At 41.2% G+C, this 22872-nt stretch overlaps 1 protein-coding gene and 1 long non-coding RNA gene across 23 annotated transcripts in view; one reads left to right on the forward strand and one right to left on the reverse strand.

The window, feature by feature from the left end:
* Nucleotides 1-22872, reverse strand: part of ALPK2 (alpha kinase 2) — a 175970-nt gene that overhangs the window by 122641 nt on the left and 30457 nt on the right. For 6 of the 7 annotated variants that reach the window (XM_081263094.1, XM_081263096.1, XM_081263093.1 and 3 more), the window contains exon 4: nucleotides 15877-17572. In XM_081263094.1, the coding sequence (XP_081119220.1) occupies nucleotides 15877-17572 (1696 nt within the window). Of the gene's footprint in view, nucleotides 1-15876; nucleotides 17573-22872 lie in introns of those variants that run through there. The other variant, XM_081263097.1, reaches the window with a different exon arrangement.
* LOC308631690 overlaps nucleotides 12987-22872 on the forward strand; it is a 40961-nt gene continuing 31075 nt past the window's right edge. For 2 of the 16 annotated variants that reach the window (XR_014018287.1, XR_014018288.1), the window contains exons 1-2: nucleotides 13005-13464; nucleotides 17452-17594. This is a non-coding gene — a long non-coding RNA (uncharacterized lncRNA). Of the gene's footprint in view, nucleotides 13465-17451; nucleotides 17595-22872 lie in introns of all 16 variants that reach the window. The other 14 variants (XR_014018290.1, XR_014018291.1, XR_014018292.1 and 11 more) reach the window with 11 other exon arrangements.

The raw sequence follows: 22872 nt of genomic DNA on the forward strand, positions 1-22872 counted from the left end.
AAGTAATCAAGTATTGCTAGATGCTCCTCCATGATGACCCTTGGTGACATAATGCAGAATAAAAAAAAAAATAAGACACACAAAAGTCACATACTGTATGTTTCCATTTATAGGAAATGTCCAGAATAAGCAGATCCACAGAGAAAGTAGATCAGGGTTTGCCAAGAGCTGGAGGTGACTTCTAATTAGTAGGGAGTACCTCCTAACAGGTATGGGCTCCTTTGGGAAATGATGAAAATGTTCTGGAATGAAATTATGGTGATGGTTGCACAATTTGTAGATGTACTTGCATATGTAACTTGTATTAATATGTAACTTTCATATGTAGCTTGTATTAATTTTTGTTGGACAAAGTTGATTTTAATGAAAAAGCTGTTTTCTTTCCCAATTAGCCAGAGCTAATCAATAAAGGTTGATTTTCACTTTCTTTCCCCTCCAGGGGACATTTGGCAATGTTTGGAGATATTTTTGATAGTTACCACTGGGGTGGGGTGAGGGAAAAGATCTCTACTGGTTGGGAGTGGTGCCAAGCATCCTACAATGCACAGGACAGCTGTCCATAACCAAGAATTCCCTCCCAGGAGGTCGGTGGTGTGGAGGTTGGGAACCCGTGTGGAAGGCTGCTCTGATGTCCCCTTCTCCAATCACTGCTTCCTTTGCACCATCTCCTTCTCCTCCCATTTCCCCCAGGGTCAGATTCCAGGTGTGGCTTTCTCCTGGAACCCACAAATAGGCATCTTCAGGCCCTGAGCTCCTTGAGACAACAGTAAAGTGACTCTATAGACACGGAACAGTTTAAATAGTGGCCTAGACAACAGGGACTGACTAGAGACCTTGATTCTGGCCTTACTCTCTGAGTCTTCCTGGGTTCCAAAATGTTGAACTTACTTTAAGCTGGCCTTTTTCAGGTAGATTCCCATTTTTCTTGTGTTTTCTCTTCCACCTCAGTTTTTCCAAGCCAAAGATCACTGAAATTTGCAAAGTCTGTGTCACAAACAGGCTCTGAAGAAATGATGCTGAAGAAGGATATCCTACTTTGGTCTACTTTGTTTTCAAACTACCCATTCTGTCCGTATGAGTTTCTTGATGGTTGCTATAACAATTACCACTAACTTAGTGGCTTAAAAGTGCATGAATTTATTACCTTACAATTCTGGAGGTCAGAAGTCCAACTTGATCTCCCTGAGCTAAAATAAAGGTGTGAGCAGGGCTGTGTTCCTTCTGGAGACTTTTTGGAAAAGAATCCCTTTCTTTTTCCAGCTCATCTAGAGAGGGACAGCATTTCTTGTCTCATGGTCTCATCCTCCATCTTCAAAGTCAACAGAGTAGTCCTTCAAATATTTCTATCTTCCTCTTTCACCTATTTCACCCTTGTGATTACACAGACCCATCTGAATAATCCAAACTCTTCCCCATCTCAGGGTCAATAACTTAATCCCATTTCTTTTGCTCAGTGTGGTAACATATTCACAGGCTCTGAAGATCAGGATGAGAATGTCTTTGGGGGGCATTATTCTGCCTAGGATACAGTTAAGTGGGCATGGAAAATCTGTTGAGATTTGTAGCCTAAATTCCACAAGGAAAAGGAATTTAGCATTTTTGCTTTTCTAGAGTTGGGGGTTTTATTCAATCTGAGTTTTGAGCTAGTTATATGCTAACTTTCCAGATCCTAATTCTTGTGGACCTATGCCCTAGAATGGTCACTAAGACTTTTATAAACTACTGTTCCATATTTATACCTTTATATAGTTTAAAATAAATTAATACAGTTAGATATTTATTTTGGTGGTTTGTTGTTTATGGTGTTTCCAAAATTGATGTCACAACTGCTGAGTTTAAATCCCTTTTACAATGTGAACCCACTGGATTCAATGATGATTTTCAACTCAACATTTATTGAGTTTTTCTCACTGTGCTCAATAAAGCTAAAAGTTGATCCACAAAGAATTTATAGCCTAGCAGGGGAACAAACCAGTATACTGTCAATCTAATCCAGGGTGACTTAGAGCAAAGCTTCTAAATTCAGTTAAATAAAGAGTTGCTAGATTAATCAGTTCTTAGTGAGGACTACTACTTATCAGGACTACAGAGGAAAGCATGAATCAGGACAGGGTGATCCTGCAGGAGATTAAGTCTTAAAAGTGCTATGAGATCTTTCATGATTGGGCCAGAATCCTTTAAGGTCAAACTTATATAGGAATTACCCTCAGTGTTCTAGAGCCTTGGAGATTCAACCTTCATGGGAAGCCTTAGGAAGTTGTCTTGATTTGAGTTTCCACCAAAAAAGCAACCCAAGACTAGAACTTGAACACAGTTAGTTTGTTTGGGAGGTGATCCCGGGAAGCATGGAGAGAGAGGGGGAATGTGAGATAGAGAAAGAGAAAACAGCAAATTTTCTGCATGAATGAATATGTTGCTTATGAGGACAACAGGGGTCTGATCACATGGAGACCCTATATGTTGTGTGGCACTTGCATGAGAATCATTCCATGAGGAGTACACGCTGAGATATTATCTATCAACTGCCCCATCCCCAACACACACACACACACACACACACACACACACACACACACACAGGTTAAGAATTTCCCTGACTTCCAGATGTACTGTCCAGTGTGGCCAAGTGACCTCCCAGGACATGAAGAAGGTTCTCAGGCATTGGGGAATTGTCAGGTGCTGGAAACTCTCAGGTGGACCACGTTGCTATGGGATAGGGAATCATTAGCATCTGCCTCAGAAACAATAAGGTAAATTCAAAAATAGTCCAGATGTTGAAGCTAGTCAATGGGAATTTTTTGCCTGAATGATTCTGACTCTACTCTCAGTCAAAATTCAGTGGTGTCATAATCTCTACCAACTTTCATTTGTTCAGTGATGGTCTGAATTCCTTATGGAATCTGAATCCCAGTTTTGCAACTTAAAATAGATGTGCCCTGGGCAAGTTATTTTGCCTCTTAGAGCCCTATTACCAGCTCACAATTGTGTTCTATGAATTGCAGGAAATAGCAAATGTCATGCTTTAATATAGCACGGGGAACAAACACTCAATGAATGATTCTTTCTTGGTAGATGATAACAACTCTTATTTCCCCACCATCAGTGCAAACTTCTGACCAGGTATAGAAGTTGAAATGGTGATCTGAAAATGGCCCTCCCAGAATGGTTCCATCTTTGGGATCTGACTATACATACAATGGACTGAGTGGATTTGTGACTTATTACAAAAAAATGCCTCACTAAAATGTCATCCAAGTGCAGTGAACACACTAACCTCTGGTTCATAGAAGCACATGGGAAAGATATTTGAGACTACAAGGGAACCTTTTCATAGTTTATTACATTTGTGTACTGAATCCCAAATGACTTGGGATTCTGAATATAATTACTTAGGATTCTGAGTGTGACCTTACATCTTAGTTCAGGCCACTATCACAAAATGCCATAGACAAAGAGGCTTAATTAAGCAAAAGACACTGATTTCTCATAGTTCTGGAGACTGAGCAACACAAGATCAAGTTGCTAGATTAATCAGTTCTTAGTGAGGATCCTCTTCTTGACTATCAGACATCCACCTTCTCGCCATGTCCTCACATGGCAAAGCAAGAAAGAGGAATTAAGTTCTCAGTGCCTCTCCTTATAAGGGCACTAATTGCATTACAGGGACCCTGTGCTCATAATCTCATCTACCCATAATCACCTCCCAAAGGCACTTCCTCCTACTACCAACACCTTGGAGGTTAGGGCTTCAACATGAGTTTTTAGGGGACACAAACATTCCACCTTACTTACCATGATTAAGTTGCTTTCCACCTGTGGGGATTGGGTACCTCATATACTATAGTCTCGTGGAATATAAATCTAGAAAAATGATAATAAAGGAGATTTTACCCATATTGATTGGTTCTGTTCTGTGTAATATTAACTCATATTTAGAGCCGTTGGGATCTCAGGGAGCCTCTAACCAGCATCTAACTTTACACTCTGTGTTCATGTTCATGCCATCCTCTCAGATAGCAAAAAAAAAAAAAAAAAAAAAAAAAAAAAAAAAAAAAACCAACAAAAAAAAAACATCCCCTTGCTAGCTTTTGGGTAGTCCCTTAAAGGATTTAGAAAAGCTATAGTGTTGTAATATATAAACTATCTTTTTCAGTAAAATGGAGTGAAGATTGCAAAGTAGCTACTAGAGGAAAGTAGAAACTATTTTTTTGCTTAATATTATAAATATTTGCCAGTTGTTCTAAATAAGAACAAAAGAAATGACCTCAAGACTGATTGACTTATTCTAGAATCACAATTAGTTGTAAAGGCATTAAATTGATAAACATGAACAGGAATTTGACCCAGGGTCTACCAATGACAAAATGGTGTGACCACAGGCAAATATCTTAATTTTTCTGCCATAAAACCATGGAGCTTTCTTAAAGGAAGAGACAATTTATATACATGTGATTTGCTTCAGTGAGACTCTGTCTCTAAATAAAATACAAAATAGGATTCAGGATGTGGCTTAGTTGTCAAGTGTCCCTGAGTTCAATCCCCAGGACCACCCCCCAAAAGAATATCATTATTCAGATGAATCTATTTATACCTCTGATAATCTCACTAGGTTAATAACTGGGCTGAAATTTACATTATGAAGATATTAGTAAACAGTGCCATCCAGAAAGGTTGTAGCAATTTGCATTTCTATCAACAGTGTAGGAGAAAACCTGTTTCCTCACAGTCTTATCAGTTGTATTAATATTTTCAAAACAATATCAGAAAATTGAGAAAGAGAGGAAAGGATGAAAGGAAGGATGATGGGAATTGATAAAGTGTATCTATACATCCTTTTGAGAATTGCCTTTTGATCCCTTTGCACACTTTTGGTTAAGGGAACCACCTTTTCTTACATCATTTTCTTTGCCTGTACACCACAAACACTTTCCTGGTTTTCAGTTTTTCAATTCTGCTTATGATGGGGGTTATGCAAATTCTTACATCTCAAATTTGTCCGTTTCCCCCTTTTATGCTTAGAAAGTCTTTCCTTGTCTTGAGAGCCATATTTTCTTCCACTTAATATTGATATTCACTTTGACAGCTGATACAAAATTCAGGATTCACAGGCCTTGGAAATCTTTGTGTTTGACCTCTTTGTTATGGTTTGGGTATAAAGTGTTCCCCAAAAGCTCACGTGTGACCCAATGCAAGATGGTTTGGAGGAGAAACGATTGGGCTATAGCCTTAACCTAAACCATTAATTTTTCCCTGATGGGATTAACTGAGTGGTAACTGAAGGCAGGTGAGGTGTGACTGGAGGAAGTGGTTCTTTGGGGGTGTGGCTATGGGGTACATATTTTATATCTGGCCATCGGAGTCTCTCTTCCTGCTCCCTGTTCACGTTGTGAGCTGCTTCCCTCTGCCACACTCTCCCGCCATGATGTTCAGCCTTGCCTTGAGCCTGGAGAAATGCAGCTGGCCTTCTATGAACTAAGACCTCTGAAACTGTGAGCCCTCAAATAAACTCTTCTCCTCTACAATTGTTCTGGTCAGATCTTTCAGTCACAGCAGTGAAAAAAGCTGACTAAAACAATCTTCCTTTGAGGAAAGGAATATCTCTTAAAAATAGATGCTGAGAACAGCAGGGCACAGTGGCACACATCTGTAATCTCAGTGGCTCAAGAGGCTGAGGCAGGAGCTTCAAAGCCAGTCTCAGCAATTTAGCGAGGCCCTAAGCAACTTAATGAAACTCTGTCTCTAAATAAAATATAAAAAAGGGCTGGGGATGTGCTCAGTGGTTAAGCACCCCTGGGTTCAATACCTAGTACAAAAAATGAAATTATTTTGTCATGGGTGATACTGGTCTTATTTTTAAAAGATATTGCTAAATTACACTCCGGCTGGCAACGCCCCCATTTCTCCCAAAGCTCAACTTGATATTATCACCCTGCTTTTTTCTGTTATATTTCTTAATATTTTTTTCTATTATATTTTTTAAATTTGCATTTCCCTAATTATTCATGAACTTGAGCATCTTCTGTGTTTATTGGCCATTTGTTTCTTCTGTGAACTTCATATTTATTTACCTTTAAATATTTTTTCTAGGGTATTTTCTTCTCTGCTTACAAAATACTTTGGAAATTAATTTTGTTACATTTGGGACTGTCACATATTTCTCCCATTATGTGACTTTCTCTTGATTTGATATTCCTTTTTATATAAAAAATTTAATTAGATATCAAAATCATGCAATTTTTTTCTTCTCTTTTTTAAAGAGAGAGAGAGAGAGAGAGAATTTTTTAATATTTATTTTTTAGTTTTCAGTGGACACAACATTTTTATTTTTATGTGGTGCTGAGCATCGAACCCAGTGCCCCGCACATGCCAGGCGAGCATGCTATCGCTTGAGCCACATCCCCAGCCCTTTTTCTTCATTTTTAAAAATTTCCAAGAAGGCATTCTCTCTAGAGTTAAAGATCATAAAAATATTAGTAGTTTGGCCAGGAGTTTATAATTTTGTTTTTTATGTTTAACCCAGAAATTCATCTAAAGTTATTTGGGGTCTATTGGGATATACTGGTATTTCCTCTACATGATGGCTAATTGTGGCAGCACTGGAGATGTTGTTTTTTCCCTAAAAATTGAAAGGTTACCCTTGTCATAAACCAAATTCCAATATTGGAGTTGATTCTGTACTCTCTACTCAGTTTCTTTATTCATATACTGGGGGGTCCTACCACACTGTTTGGATTACCCCAGTGTTATCACTTAGTTGGTTAGTTTAATATTTTTCCAGCTTATTTCAAAGATGCAAGATCATCATCACTCATGGAAAAAAAGAAAGTGACCCCAAAAGCACATCTCTGGCACTCTGCTTCAACCAAAGACCATGGTAAGAGATTTGCTACAGGCACAAAAACCCACCCTTGCAGCCAAGTGACCCTCCTTCCACCAGCGTCCCCTGCTGCCACCCAAATTCCTGTCACTACACTACTCCTCAAAATAAAACTCAGCTGCAAATGGCACACCTGTTTTGGATTAGTTACAATAAATCAGGGCCTGTGTTTATTTCAGTCGTGCGGACAGGTGAAGAACAAGCTGAGTTTATAGCGGGCCAAGTAGAAAGCAAAGAATACAAATCATGAGGGGTTTCTGTTTGTTTGTTTGTTTCCTGTTTTTGTTTTTTCCTCTTAGGATAAGGAGTTACGCTGGTCAAGCCCTAACCTTCCTTGGTTCTATACTCCTGTGATTCTGTAGATAAATGCCTCCAATTATAGTAGTCATTCCATGTCTGCATGATTAAACCTATGGTTTCCAAGCTTTGTTACCCAGATAGCTTATGAAAAATGCAAGTTCAGAAAATCTGGGGTGAATTTAGAGGTCTTCGTCTCCTTAGGTGATTCCATGCCAATAATCCAGGCCTTGACTTTGAGAAACTGCCCTGAGGACTCAAAGCAAACCTGGGCCACCTGAGCAGAAGGCAACCGTGGTTCCTCAAAGCAGTCCCCCTTGCTGCCACAGGGTCCCTGTAACGTGCTAATGCAGTCATGTTGCTGCCCTGGTCTGTGTGCAGCATCTCCTGAGCAGAGAGAGCCTAAATAGCTGGAATGCATTCTAGAATCTTGAGAAGGAAAGGACAAAGCCTTCAACTCAGCTTTTGTCTCTGCAGCAAGGCCTCTTTCAAGGTGTAAACTTCAGCAAAATTTAAAATAGAGCCTGCCCCAGGGATCCTTTGCCTAAGCAGCTCACTCCTGGCCTGGGTGCCAAAGGGCAGGCTGCACTGCCTCCCAGGCCCACCTCAACAGCAGGGAGCACAGCCCAGAGAAACACTTCTGCTTTCAAGGCCTCAGAACCTCCAGCTTGTTCTGACTAGTGGGTGGGCAGCATTTTTGCTCTGTTGTATATTTTTAATACCTGCCTTGGCAGCCACTAGCCCCTCTGAGCTACCTCCCTGGGCAACTCAAGTGAGCTCCTCAGATGTTTTGTTTTAAAATATTCTGTTTCCTAAATGACCTGCAGAGACTTGGATTTTCCCCAGAAGCCCTAATATGTTAAGTGTGAGATTTTGTAGAATGTGAGATCTTTCAGGAATATATACAGGGCAGAAACATTTTAAGTGGAAAGAATACCATTTGCCACTGTTAGAAAAGTTTAGTGTTGACTAATTGGATGCTTTGTTCCTTGGCTAAAATTGTGGGAAGTCAGGGGAAGGGCTCCAGAATCCCTGAGAAAGCTTTTTAAGATATGCACAGCCTTTACATCTCTGAAGTCCTACTCAGCAGGGGTAGCCCAGAGCCCCCAGGACAACCCTTGCATTCCACTCCTGGGCTCCTGAACTCTGTCCAGATTGTGTTTCAATTATACATGGAGTTATGCAGAGATTTCCAAAAGCACATGCCCTAGCCCTACCCTAGAACTTCTGTATCAGAATCAGGACCTCCCCGACAGGGCTTGGGCATTTGTGTGTTTAGAAGTTACCAAGCTTGGTTCAAAAAAGCCCTCCACCTTAAAGGGATAAAGAGTCACCTAGCAGCTTTTAAAATTCTTGATGTGCAAGCCACAGTGCAGACCTAATCACATCGGAATCCCTGCATTGTGGTGGCAGGGGGTGAGGGAGTGGCATGTTCAGGCAGCTCCCAGGTGATCTCAGGTACAGTGAAGGATAAGACTACTGTCTTGGGCTTTTCCAATCTGAGAAAGATTTTATACTCAGTAGACCATGGTTTCCGGAACTTCAGTGTACATAGGAATCTCCTAGAATTTGGTTAAGATGCAGATTCAGTAGAACTGGACCGAGACTCTAGAGTCTGCATTTCTAACCAGCTGATCCAGACACACAGTGAGTTGCAGATCTACAAATATTAATAACGACTTTCATTTTTGATTACTTACATGGACTGAGTAAAGTGGCTGCACACAGCCTGGACACTAAAGCATCTTGTCCACCCAGGATGGTTACTGGTATTTGGCAGAAGTGGTGCAGCAGGCTTTGTGATTAAAAACAAAACAAATGTTTGTGTTACTCCCTCTGTCAGCTCTGGAGTGGTGCTGACAAGAGGCTCCACTGCCATGTGCTGAGAGATGAGCCAGTGTGACCTCTGCTCTTCCCATCATCAATGAGGTCTGGCTACTGGGCCTCTCTGGAACATTCATTGGATTAATAGTTGCTATTTGGAGGAGGTTACCACACGTTTTGTTATGTAAACAAATTTGTAATCTCGAGTTATTCTGTCCCAGATATGAAAACTGCATTGCAAGAAGGTTTTAATTATCTGCTTTTATTTTCCTACACCCCCAAAATATATTCGCTAGACACCTGCTATGCCCCCTGCCTGTTGCTGGATGGCCACACACTTTTCAAGTTGCTGTGTCATTATTCTTTCTTGCCTACAGAGGATCTAGGTTGAAATTAGATTAACAGAAAGTTTACCCCCATCAGGTCAAACCTGATTAGCCCCAAAGAGGTAAATCCTCTGTTGTTTCTTAAAGCAGCTGCAAACTAGTCACTAGTGGAACTGGTTGAGGGTGGCAGTCAGCCACCTTAGGAGCCATGTTTACCCTCAAGGCATGAACGTATCCCTAAGAATGGCTAGACTTGGACTTCAAAGAATCTTTGTTTCTTTTACCTCTGGATTTCTGTTTAAATTCTTCAATGCTCAGAATGTGAGCAATCTAGGAACAATAGCCCACCTAGATTTGTCCCTTCATTCCTGATCACACCCGTGGTCCCTTAAAAATGAAAATTTCTTTGGTTTCTTTGACCCCTAGTTCAATTTAGCTTGGGTATCTATTTGGTCTGATAGGTCCATCTGGGCCCCTCTTTTCTAATTAGAATCCCAGTGCTTGACTCTGAGCTGCTGTTGTCCTAGCCACTAGGGAAAATCTCTGGCAGAAAAGCAGTCAATAGCTTTTATCTGAACCAAAAGAGGGGATGAGACTTTAACATATTTATTGAGCACTTACTAGGTGAGTGGAAATGTGCTAAGTGTTCTTTTTTAAAAATAGGTAAAAGCTTTACCAATAAATGGTATTGGAAGATTGAATATCCAGAGGCATAAGGAGAACCTCAATCTAAACCTCATGCCTTCTACAAAACCCAGCTCGAAATGAATTATAGAACGCATTGTTAGAACATAAAACTTAGAAACTTATAGGAAAAACAGAATATTATTAGGATCTAGGGCCAAGGAGGCCATTAGTGACACTAAAGCACAAGCCAGAAAACTGATAAATTGGACCTTATCAAAAGGTCCAATCAAAGCTCACAGAAAGAGGATAAAAAAACAAGTCACAGACTAGGAGGAAATATTTGTAAACCAACAAAAGGACTAGTATCTAGAATATATAGAGAACTCTCAAAACTCAACCATGAAGAACAAACAGTTCAATTACAAAATGAATGCAACCAAAAAAGAATATGTATAGTTAACAAAGAAGCACATAAAAAATGTTGAACATCACTAGCAATTAGGGAAATGCAAATTAAACCACATTAAGATATTACAACACACATATCAGAATGGCTACAGGAAAAAAAAATAATGCTTAATACCAATTGCCAGCAAGTATGGAAGAGATTGGACCATTGACCCTTGCTGCTGTGTGAAGGGCCACAGTCACCCTTGTAAAAGAGTGAGCAATTTCTCTAAAAACTAAACACGCTGCCACCATCTAACACAAAGGGTGCAGTCCTGAGTATTGATCCCAGAGAAATGAAGACCTATGTTTATACAAAATCTGTACACACATGTTTTATTCATAACAGCGAACACTGGAATCAGCCCAAATATTCTTCAGGTGGTGAATAATTAGACGAGCCTCAGGACACACATCAGCAATAAAAGGAATGAACTTGTGACACACATAACTTGGATGAATTTCTGGGAATTGTGCTGAGTAGCGGGGGAAAAAGGTTCTCCAAAGCTTATATACTTTCTGATTCTATTTACATAATATTTTTGAAATGATAAAGTTTTAGAATTTTGAGGACAGATTAGTGGCTGCCAGGGAAGAGGGTGGGCAGGAGGGAAGTGTATGTGATTATTAAGGGTAACACAAGAGATCTTTATGGTGTTGGGGCTGTATCTCACCTCTGGTGGTAGATATGGGAACCTACATGTGATAAATACTACCAATTTTGTGTGTGCATGCTGAGGATCGAACCTAAGGCCTGTACATGCTAAGCACACACTTGACCTCTGAGCTACACCCTAAGCCCCTATATCTATAGATTTTAATACACACACAAACACACACACACACACACACACACACAAGTAAACTGGAGAAATCTGAATAAGATCAGTAGGCTGTATCAATATTCATTTCCAGGCTATGATATTATACTACAGTTTTGGAAAATTTTATCATTGGAGGAAACTGAGCAAACTTGGAGGAAACTGGGCCATCTAAGAATTATTCCTTACAACTGCACATGAATGTACAGTTATCTCAATAAAATTTTCAATTAAAAACAGGTTTAAAACCATTTGCAGCCAGCCAGCCCTCCAGAAATCTTTAATATGAGGAAAAAGGACAGGTGTTAAGAAGGTAAGTAATAAACAAACTTAGGTCTCAAGCCACTATCGTATACAGTGCTCCCACCTTATCCATGGGGGATACATTCAAGGACTTTTAATGGATGCCTAAAGGCATAGGTAGCACCAAACCTTATCATTTAATACCTTTTCTATCATAACTAAATATTTATCATGCACTGTAGCTATAACTTTTGCAACGTGATGTGCAATAGCAAAACTAGTACAGAATTTCTATCTCCTTCACAATTTAACAGATAGAATATTCATTCTTACCATAGGTTTAAGCAACCTCAGCATGTGGGTTTGTTTTTTTCTTTCATTATTGAGAACTTTCACATTTTCAGTTAAAGGAAGAATTTACAGCGTTTCTTTGACCTATCTCAATTTCCAGTATCACCATTGTACTTCAAGTAAAATAATGGTTACTTGAACATAAGCATTGCAATACTATGACAGTCAATCTGACAACCAAGATGCCTACAAGTGACTATTGGGTGGGTAGCACATACAATGTGGATACTCTGAATAAAGGGATGATTCATGAGTCACGTACAACAAAACTGGATGGTACAAGATTTCGTGACATTGCTCACAATGGTGCAAAATTTAAAATTTATGAATTGCTTATTTCCAAAACCACAGGAAGCAAAACTGTAAAGAAGAGATGGAAGACTATTGTATGAAGAATGAAAACAACAATGCCATGAGTTTCTCTGAAGGAAGAAATCACAGTTAGGGATGAGGAAAGCAACTTCAAGGGCTTGGGCCTCAATGGACCAGGAGGGCTGAGCTAAAAATAGGCGGGCAGGTATTCCAGACCAGAAAATGTACTACATGTATCAGCTTGTATGCTTGCTTTGCTTCCCAGAAATAGACAAAATGAAAATGGTAGAAGGTCTTGCGTGCTGGATGAATGTGATAAGACCTTTCTGGGTCCAATTAGCAATTTGTGAGATAATAAAGCAGGACTAATGCCAAGTGAATCACCAGAAGGGAAATTCAAAGTGTGGATGGTTTAGAACAAACCAATTCTTTCCCAGAGCCAAGGGAAGTACATCCTATTAGTAAGAGGTTGGCAGCAGCATTTGTATGTGAGGGCCATCAAAGAATGTGTTCAGGAAAATAAAGGCTGTCTGGTGGTTCAGATCAGTGATGATTAGAATTGCAATAACTAGGCATTTAATCTTGTATTACACGGCTTCAATGATTGAGAAGCCATTATGTGGCAGTCACTATTCCAGGGGGGTGGAATTTATTGATGGCAAACTACACTGAGCAAATTACCTCCCAGATGGGGTTCACCTTCTATACTTAGGGCTGATTCCTGGTCAGAGAGATTCTTAACATTTCCACACTGTATGTTTGCCATCTCATGACCACAAACAGAAAAGCAAAGCTCTCTGGGGTGAAGCTGGGAAGAAGGACAGACACAGCACTTCTGATTTAAGAGTGAGAATGATCTTACCCCAGGGTGACTGGAGAAGGAAACTTAAGATGGGCAGATTGGCAGACCTTGCCTCTGAGTTGAATCAGGAAAGTGAGCTCAAAACCAAGGTGAAAAGTTGGCAGTGTGACCCTTGAAGAGAATTCAAGTTAGCCTGGGGTACCCTCTCTGTTTTCCACTCCCAAACTAGGATTAACTTTGGAATCTTCCATAAATGTAGAAAAACTGGGGGCTTTCCAATCCTAACTTGGGTAAGTACTATTTCAAGATTAATCATAACAAGATGGCCTTGTGTTGTAAAAGAGAGAAAGAAAGAGAGGGGGACATAAAGAGATACCTAGAGACAATGTTTAGACAGGAGATATTCTGCAAGATAGCCTTGTTCATAAAACAGAAAACTAGAGACATGGAATTTTCCTCAGAAAGCTAAAAGCAATATGCAGATGAAGATACAAAAACCTAAGCTGCTGGTCACTTTCTACAAAAAGACAAATCAAGGTAAGTGAATCAGGCAAGACTCAAGAGTGGGAAGATTTATTAATATTATCCCTAACCCAGAATTTTTAATCATTTAAAGTTTTTAGGTGCTCACAAGCCTCAAATGTCTTGAGAATAAGTATATAAAATGTCTTTGGATTTAGTTACAGAAGATTCACCAATATATTTTTTTCCTGAACAGTATTCTAAAAAGTTTCATTTAGTTCCCAGTGAACCCCACATTTCTGTGTCACATTTGAAATGATAATTAGCCATGTTCTATCACTTTAGCCACATTTTGTAGTGTGAAAGAAATACAGACATCTCCTATAATTAAATACTCAACATTTTTGCATGGGTAAAGGAATCTGCATTTTCAAATATGCCAGTCCTCTGGCAAAATTTTCCTGCTTCGGTCCAAGGAAAATAATGCTTCAGGCACAAGATCCCTTTTTAGCTTAAGGCTGTGTAGGACTGCTCTTGAATGTCCAGCTTCCATTCAAGTTTCTGGCTGTCCCTTGAGTGAGAGGTCAGCCTGCTACTGACCACTACAAGGTGAGACTCAGTCTCATTGCCTGCAGAAAATGCAAAACTCTTTGATTGGCTTTCTGACTAGCAATGTCCTCAGTTTGGAGATAATTGCCTTTAGTCATACCACAAAGCACAGGTCAAATAGGGTGGATGTGAAGTCATGAATGTGTGTGTGAGTGTGTGTGCGAGTGTAAGCAAGAGTTCCATAAGAACTTCCATAGATACATGGCCCATTTTATTTAGCTGTATTGCCAGTAAAGAAGCCTGCTAGTCAAAGGTGCTCTTCACCCCAGAATTCAGTTTAAGCCACAACCTGAGAATAATAACAGAGGTTCTTTCCTGCTGCTCCTTAAAATCTTCCACAGTTGGAGGAGGGAGATATTGCCTCCCTTAGCCATGAGTCTAAAACTGCCTTTGTCAATAGCCCTTTCTCTTCTGTTTACCCCTTTTGAGCCTCTTTATCTTTCCCCCAACCTATAGTAATAAAACTGATTTGTCCAATGAAGCACACTATAAATGGACAAGCAATCGAAAAAAGGCAACTTAGCTGAGCAAGGAAGAGAATTTATGAACAGAAATGGAAATGCTGTGTGACATGAAAAGGTTAACGCTGCTGCTTTATTTTGTATTAGTATTTGACCAGCCACCTCCGTAAACTTATCTGGGGCATGAATCTGGGGTCACTGGTGTGTGCTGCTAAGTGGCATGCTTAAAGAACTAAATAGGATCAAGCTGGCTTGCATGAAAAGAAAAAAAAAAGTAGAAATGTGGCTTTTATCTGGCTAATTTGACCAGCAGACAGAAAGATTGGCTCAGTCAAAGCTACCTTGGAACTGGAGATTTGTAGACTGGCTGTTTTAATACAGGATCTTTAGAAAGCTGTGTATAAATTTTTGTTGTTTTTCAGAGAGTTCAGTAATTTGCATTAGGTAATATTTTGTCTTCTACAAATATAAGACCAGATTCCTACTACAAGTCTGGGGGCGGGGAGAGGAAACATGAAGAATAGCCAAAATAATTGATAAATTACTTTTTAAAGGTATTTATTTACAAAAGTCAAATTTTGGCCGCAGTGCAGCACCAGTCTAAAGTCCACTTGGAAGTCTTTAATATGTAAAATACGAGTGGCTATCCAGCACAGCATTGTTTGTACATTAATTATTCTTATGAATGTAATTTTGTCTCTTTAAAAATGAGGATTAAAATCATCCTAAATCAAAATTAGGGGGAGAATGAATTTTCTTCCTGGCAGTGTGTTTTCTTGGCATCTTTTATACTTTGTGGATTAATAAAATCAAAATAATACAAACATCCAATCAAACCCATCCCACCAGCAAGGCAAAATCAACTTTGACTCCTTTCTCCAGCATCACCAAATAAACCCTGCAAGTCTATCAGACACATGAAATCCTTACATTTGTACTATGAATTCTGATTAAAATCAAAACCTACCAATTTCAAAATAGATCCCCCCAAAGAAGTGGTTTTCCCCCTATAAAGCCTATGCCCCAAATCATTGCTTGAGAAACTTTTGAATAGCGAACATTGCCTAGTAAAACACATGCAGTAGACAAAATATCAGATTTCTTTTTCCAGCTGTCCAGAATCCCATTAGTGCCTCTCACTTCTATCAGTCTTTTGCTATAATTAGGATGGCTCAGGGTTTATCTGGGCCTTTTTCAAAACCAGATTTCCTTCCTAGCAGCAGCAGCTGTCATTCACAAGTACCCCGATGGTCCTGGGAGACTTACGTTGATTTACATTAAGGTACAGCAATCAATCGTGACTGTAAAGTGAAGGAAAGCGTGCGCGCGCACGCGCACACACACACACACACACACACACACACACACACACACAAAACGCTGTTGACCTTGTAGATTTTTAAAAGAGGGGTCTTACCTGAGGGTGATCACTCAGGTCTGGAACCTGGCTTGTTGTAAACAGGTTATTCTCCGGCATCCCTTCCAAGTTTGTAGCCCCTTCCTTGGGGAGAGAGTCTGCTGAAGGTGGAAGGGCTCTCGAGTCTTGCGCTGCCTCTGGTGAAACTGCACATTCTCCTGTGTGAAGGTGGGAATCCCCACCAGGAGCTGCTGCTTTGGCCCGGGGAGTCTCTCTGTGACGGCTCCACACTGGTGGGTGCCTGGTGGGTTCCTTGGGAGGGGAAGCGAGGGTGCCTCCTGCTGCACTTTCTTTGGGGGTCAGCTTCTTGGCTTTACCCTTCGCCCCCGGTCGCTGCACCCTGGCAGGTGTCCGGATGCCCTTCCTGCTGCCTAAGTCCCTCTCCTCTCCTCTTTCTTCCAAACCTTGTTTCATCCCTGACTTTTCCAACTCCCCAGATGAGGGCTTCACCTCTGTCTCTGTCACCGTTTCATCCATGGTTAGCAGATTGTCACTGGCAGATTCCTCTCCTGCTTGGTGGCTATCTCTGGTTTCTCCTTGAATTCCTGGATAATCATTTTCAGCAGCCTCAGGCAGGGTGGGGAGTGGACATCTCCCCTGTTCACTCACTAAAGCTGTCCTATCCTGGTGAGGTCCCAAAGCAAGAGTTCTCCCTGTTCGCAGGGATGAGGGACTGTGCCTGGAGGCTCGGCTGCTCTTGATCTCCACTTCTTGGAGTTGTGAGTGATAACCACAGAAGCCAGTGGTGGCATCCATAGGCCCTGTGTTACCCGACACCCGAGGCCCACAACCCATTTCACTGAGGAAATGCTCACGCCCACCCAGGCCACACTCACTGAATTCCGTCTCTTCGTCATCGCTTTCTAATAAAAAAACATGCTCAGTCCCCTGCAGGCTCCTTTGCCAAACTGCATTAGTGTAATCCGTCATAACATCGGAACATTCCAGATACTCCAGGTCATCATCTGAAAACTCCTCCGTGCAGGTTAGGGTTATCTCTGGGCAAAGTTCATAGTCACTGTCGGAGTCTTCGCTGGAAACCTGGGGACTGGGTTGCTTGTTGACCGGGGCGCTGTCCCCTGGGTAAATGCATGCTGTCGCCTCTGAGAGTGGAAGGCTGAAGCTGATGTATTTCTGTGCTTTGGGGTTTTTTTGAGTAGAGGTTAAGATCTCATCATTAGGGCCATCACTGTTTAGACCTCCATGCGTTGGCTGGGAGACCAAGGAATACTCTGTTCTGTGGCAACATACATCTTGTTTTTGAGGAGTATTATTTGAATGGAGGAAAATTTCTCCTGTGCTCTTTGGATCATAAGCCTCTGCAGGTTGCCTTGTTCCTTTAATATCCGGAGCATTTTCAAAGCTGGATGCACTAATATCATTATTGGCCAATAACTGGGGTGAGCATAAGTGGTCAAATTTGAAGGAGGAAGAATCGACTGGTGTGGGAGCCCCTGCAAAGATGTTTCCTTCTTCCTTACAAGGGTGTTTGCTCTCATCAGTTTGGTTTGTGCTTTTCTCCTCATTTGTCTCTTGTATGTCACATTTCCACCCTGTGTCCCTGTCATCTCCCAGGTCAGGAGGGGGTCGTGGCTTCTCTGATGGACACTCGACCTCAATGGTAGCAGAGCAGCAGATCCTCCCCGCAGAGCTTTTAGCTGAGATTTGATAAACGGCAGCATCGCTTTTGGTACAGCTAGGATGAAGAGAACACACAGGTAAGTATGGACACGCACGCCAATGTTTTTCACGTCATGGTGCACAAGAAAATAGCTGTCCTTTTACTGCATGCTCAGAGAGATCTGTGGTATCCCTGGAAAAGGGGATTGTGGCCAGCTGCCCCTAGTGCTGAAATCCTGGGAAGTTCAGCATTTCCCCTTACGGCTTTCCACAATCTCACCCTAAATTGAAAATGCCAATCATTACTTGGATAAATAGAGGAAATGTTTTATTTCGTTTCTCCTTCTCCCCCTTTAAGTCAGTTTTGTGTTGTAGGAATTAGAAAGAGCAATATTTCTTTCTGGAGGGAGACATTGTACACAAGTAACTGAAGTATCGTACCTCATGTGGTGAAACATAGTCAACAGTAACTGCTTTTAAGACCACGCTGAAGGAGTGTAAAGACAGCACCACAACAGGATTGTGTATGCCATTTCCTCCTTAATTTAACATGACTAAAAGATCTAAATCACAGCCTGACACCCATTGGCTGGAAACCTATATCCACATGTCATCCCAGCTAACATAGATCAAGCCAGGTGCTTGGCTTTGGCCCAGTAGGGAAGAAAAGAATCCTGAATCAGACTGAGCCTGCTCTCCCTGTTCCAAGAGGAACAGTGCTCCTGTGGCTCCTCTATTGAATAGGGCCACAATGAGTTGGAGACTAGCGTGCTTTACTGCCTCATTTCCTGCCAGGATCTTTTCACAGGCTTTGCAGTCCCAAGAAATCTCGTTATATCAGTGTGAGTTGCATTCTTGCTTCTCTTGCATTTGACATCATTGTGATATTGCCGACTTCCCTCTATGTGTCATTTGGGCTCAGAAGTCAACAAGCATTTTGAGAAGGCAGGAGCTGTAGGTCTCACTTGGACTTAGAGCAATGTTTAGATCTTCATTGATGATTCCCTGTGTACAACAGGCACAGACGTCTAACTCAGAGGATGGGGGGCGGTGGTCAATGTTAGACACAGAAACTCTTTCTACCACATACTTTCTGTTCTTCACTGGAGGGAGCCCTCGGCCTTCTCAGACCCATACATGCGCATAAGCTTTAATTCACCAGGTACCTATTCACATGGGCCTTGTTTTGAGAAATCAGAGATCAGTTCCAATGTCAATAACGCTCAAAGGAGTGAACAAGACACGCCACTGTGGATCAGGCTTGGCCATGACCCAGAGCTGATATCTGGCTCTGCCCTGGCCAACAGCTCAAGAATTCTGAAATTTAAGACAACTTTCTGAAGGAAACAGTACCTGTTCCTGTCCATTTTGCAATCTTATTCAGGTTTGAATGGGAAAATCAGGGTGAAGGAGCTTCATAAAGCTAAAACTTCACACCAAATGTGTTCTCCAAAAATATGGAAGTGCCAGGACCCGGCAACCCCTGGCTCTTCAGAAACATATGGAAGAATCATCCCAACACTCTACTGGAAATTCTTAGATCAGAATCCCTGGTCGAGGAACTGAGCACATGTTTTTAAAGATCTGGAGCCATTCTAGATCACATGGTCCACGGCCGTGCTCAGAGCTGTCCGCATCCTCATCCTCCTTGACTGGGCTTAGGTCTCCTGGTTAAAGCCAAATGATTAGATGAAGAAGAGGGACTTTTGCTGCAGTTTCATATTACAAATGCCACTCCCTTCAGGAACTTTGTCAATTAATTCTTGGGGTTTTAGCCCTTAATTAAGAGTTTATAGGGAGCATAAAAGAACACGATGGACTACAGGAAAATCCCAAACAATTCAGATTTCCTGACCCTTTTAGCCCATGCAACCTCTGCCACAGTAACCACCTACCCTGAGGCTATCTACCCATGACTTGGGTGGAAAGAAAAGGAAAAAAAGAAAGTAAGACTGAGAGGCTCAAAGGGCCAATTAAGAAACAAGAGGAAGAGAGATGATTCATTCCCAAGATTTAAGGAGAGACAATAAAAAGAGTTTTCGAAAAATGTGGAGAAAATAGTTAAGTATATTCAACTTAATGACTAACAAGAGGTTATCATGACTTAGTCATTAATAATTTTATGACCCATGTGTTTTAGTTGACATGGGATTTATAATCCCTCCTAAGTATACTAAGTAAAGAGGAAAAGGAACTGGATTAAGCATAATTAACATCTTGCTGGTAAATGAAGGCCTTTGAGTTATGCTTTGCAGTTGACACATCCTTGATAATTATCGCTAAGTAGCTTACAAAAGAGGAGGAGAAAATTGGGAAAGGATCCCAGTGTCTACTGAGCGCCTTCTATGTTAAACTTCTATGGGTTTTACTCAGCTTTTGTCACTATGGCCAAAAGACCTGACCAGAACAACATAGAGGAGGAAAAGTTTATTTTGTCTCATGGTTTCAGGCGGCCAACGCCATAGCTCTAGGTCTGAGTTGAAGCAGTACATCATGGCAAAGAGCATGGTGGGTGGGATGGGGGAGCAGCTCAGGACATGTCCACAGGAAGCAGAGAGAGAAAGAGCTCTGCTCAACTGGAGATATAAATCCCAAAGGCACATCCCCAGTGACCTACCTCCTCCAACCACACCCCACCTGCCTATAACCACCACCTACTTAATCCATATCAGTGGATTAATCCACTGACTGAGTTAGGACTCTCAATCTAATCTTTCCACCTCTGAAAATTCTTGCATTGTCTCACACACAAGCTTTTGGGGGATACCTCATATTTAAACCGTGACACAGTGTCGAGCTACTCCCTGTGGGCAAAACAGAGGCTCAAAAGAGTGAAGCAACTTCCCCCAAATGACAAAGCTGGGGAGTGGTAAAACTGGAATAAAAAAGCAGACTTCGGATTCCAATGCCTGGCGCCGTGTGTGCTGTTAGACAACTACGTTCAGAGAAGGAAACGGTGGGATGCAGAGGTCACTGTGCAAAGGAAGAGTCTCTGTCTCAAGCCTTTGTCTTGATCGATTGGCCAACATGAGCAGTGGATGTGCTAATGCCGATCACTGTTAATTACTAAGGAGAAGCCAAGGAGGTGTGTGAGAAATTCTCAGAGAGCATTGTGGGTCACTTCTGTGCTCAGCTGTACAGTCCACACTGGAAGGAGAAGAGACTCACAGATGAGACTTCAGTGGGAATGGCTAAAACGATAGGGGATAAGGGGGAGTATAGAATCTTTGCAAGATGCTGGCAGAGAGACCTGTGTGCCCCACAGTGATTTCACAGGAATGCAAAGCCACCCCGGAAGAAATTCCCTCAACCAGTGAGTCCCCTCTTTGGCTATCTTTTCTTTTGGTTAAAGGACGTAATATCATTTCTCCACCATGTTCAGAAAGCCTGCCTCAAGTTCTCTAGGTTCTTTCTAAATTAATCATTTCCTGGTAAAACAAAAGACATTCATGTTACTGTATTGGGTGGGGCTTCTTCTGAGCAGAACCCCCAGAATCAGTCTGAACTAGAAGTTCTAAAAGCATTTTGGTATGAAGTCTCTTTTGTACCCTTCAAAATAACTGAGGACTCTAAAGAACCTCAGTTTGTGTGGCTTTTATCTATCAACATTTTATCAATCAAAGATTAAAATTTTAAAAAAAATTTAACTATTTATTAATCAATTAAAATAAAAATAAATGCATTACACACCAGCATAAATAATAATCTTTTGAAAACTATTTTTTCCAAAATTTTATTAAAGGAGCATTGTTTTAATTTTTTCATATATTTTTAATATGAGGCTTAATCAAAGGTAGCTGTATTTTTCAAAATCTTTTCATGCATTCAATGTGATGAAATACAGTGTTTAGGTTGAAGAATATGAAGAATATCTGGCCCATACATTAATGAGAATGTTACCAAAATCTTGGTCCTTAGCCCCATGACAATCCAATAATAAAGATTAAGGTTTTGAGAAAATGGAAAAAGAAATTTATTGCTTTGCTAGCAAAGGAGAAACACAGGGGACTCCTGTCCCAGAGTCTATAATTCTCCCGTCAGAGGAAACAGTGAGTTTTTAAAAAGATGATTCAAAGGTTATAGTCCAGGTGTTCCCTGTCCAAAGTTGTAATTCACTTGCTAATTGGAGAGAGAGTCATTTCTTAGATCTTCTGGCACCATCCCTGAAGTCTGCAGTGTGACTTACTTTGTTCTTGTGGAGGGTGTGTGCGAAGGGACAGAAAAATCTGGATAAAATGGGGAAGAAAGGTAATCCTAATTTCCCTGAGATTAGGGAAGGGGTGTGGAAGAGAAGAAGAAAAAGAAATATGTCCATTTTAAAAATAAGTCACAGCGGCAGAGCAGCAAGGGCTATATTCAAAGCATGAAGTGGACCACCATTACAAGAATGTCAGAAAGAGGAAACAGAGAAAGAGGAAGAAAGAATATTTGAGGAAACTGCAAATCACTAGTTCAGAGAAGGGACTGGATGATATTTTTGGTTTTCTTTGAAGTGCTAGGCTCACTTTGTTCATTTGGGGGAACATCAGCCAAATATCCACGTTTGAATAACCATCATTTGTCCATTGTTCTTTCAGGGAAAGACTTGTTATCCATGAGAAAAGTGGCTAGTTCAGCTTGCAACTTAAGCAGCGACACGGGTGCTCTGCCTCACCAGCCGTGTCCAGCAGAGGCACCTCTGCATGTTACCCAATTGGTCACATGCGCATTAGAAGGGCTTTTGTTTTCAAGATTTAATAGCCATTTTTACTGATACATCAAGGACGTTATTAAGTAAAACATTTTGCTGTTTTTAACTATAGCCATCTGGTGGTAAAGGAACCTATGACCACTAATGCCGTCTGGGGGTGTGGCTTGATTCAGCGCAAAGGCACCAACCTACTTACCCTCCACTGCTTTTCTGTCATCAGTGCACAGGTCAACACAGTGAAAAAGGCAAATCATGCAAATACTGCCTGAGTGTTTTGTGATAATAGTTTTGGACCTCATGAATGCCCACCAAGATTTTTAGGAACCACCAGAGGTCCATGGAACACACTTTGAGAAACTCTATTGGAAAGAGCTATTCTGAAGGGAAGCTGTCATGCACAGTCCTCTCATGGGATAACACCCAATGGTGGAACCTGGAAGATGGACCTTCACTTGGAGGGTTGGCTGTTTTATTTGGTATGACCATTGATGGGTCCTCTTGGGCAGATGTCTTAATCTCTGTTTTTCCTTATTTGCCAAGGGGAAAGAAGACATATGTCTGGGCTCCCCCTCTAGAGATTCTGACTCAGTGCTTAATGCATGGGTCTATGTGATTTATTGGGGGCAGAGGAGGCTGCTTCCATCAATTCTAGAAGAGGTAATCCTGGAAGTTCCTCAGGACACAAC

The sequence above is a fragment of the Spermophilus citellus genome (assembly GCF_964194105.1).
Source record: "Spermophilus citellus genome assembly, chromosome: 12".
In the NCBI taxonomy this organism is placed as follows: Eukaryota; Metazoa; Chordata; class Mammalia; order Rodentia; family Sciuridae; genus Spermophilus; species Spermophilus citellus.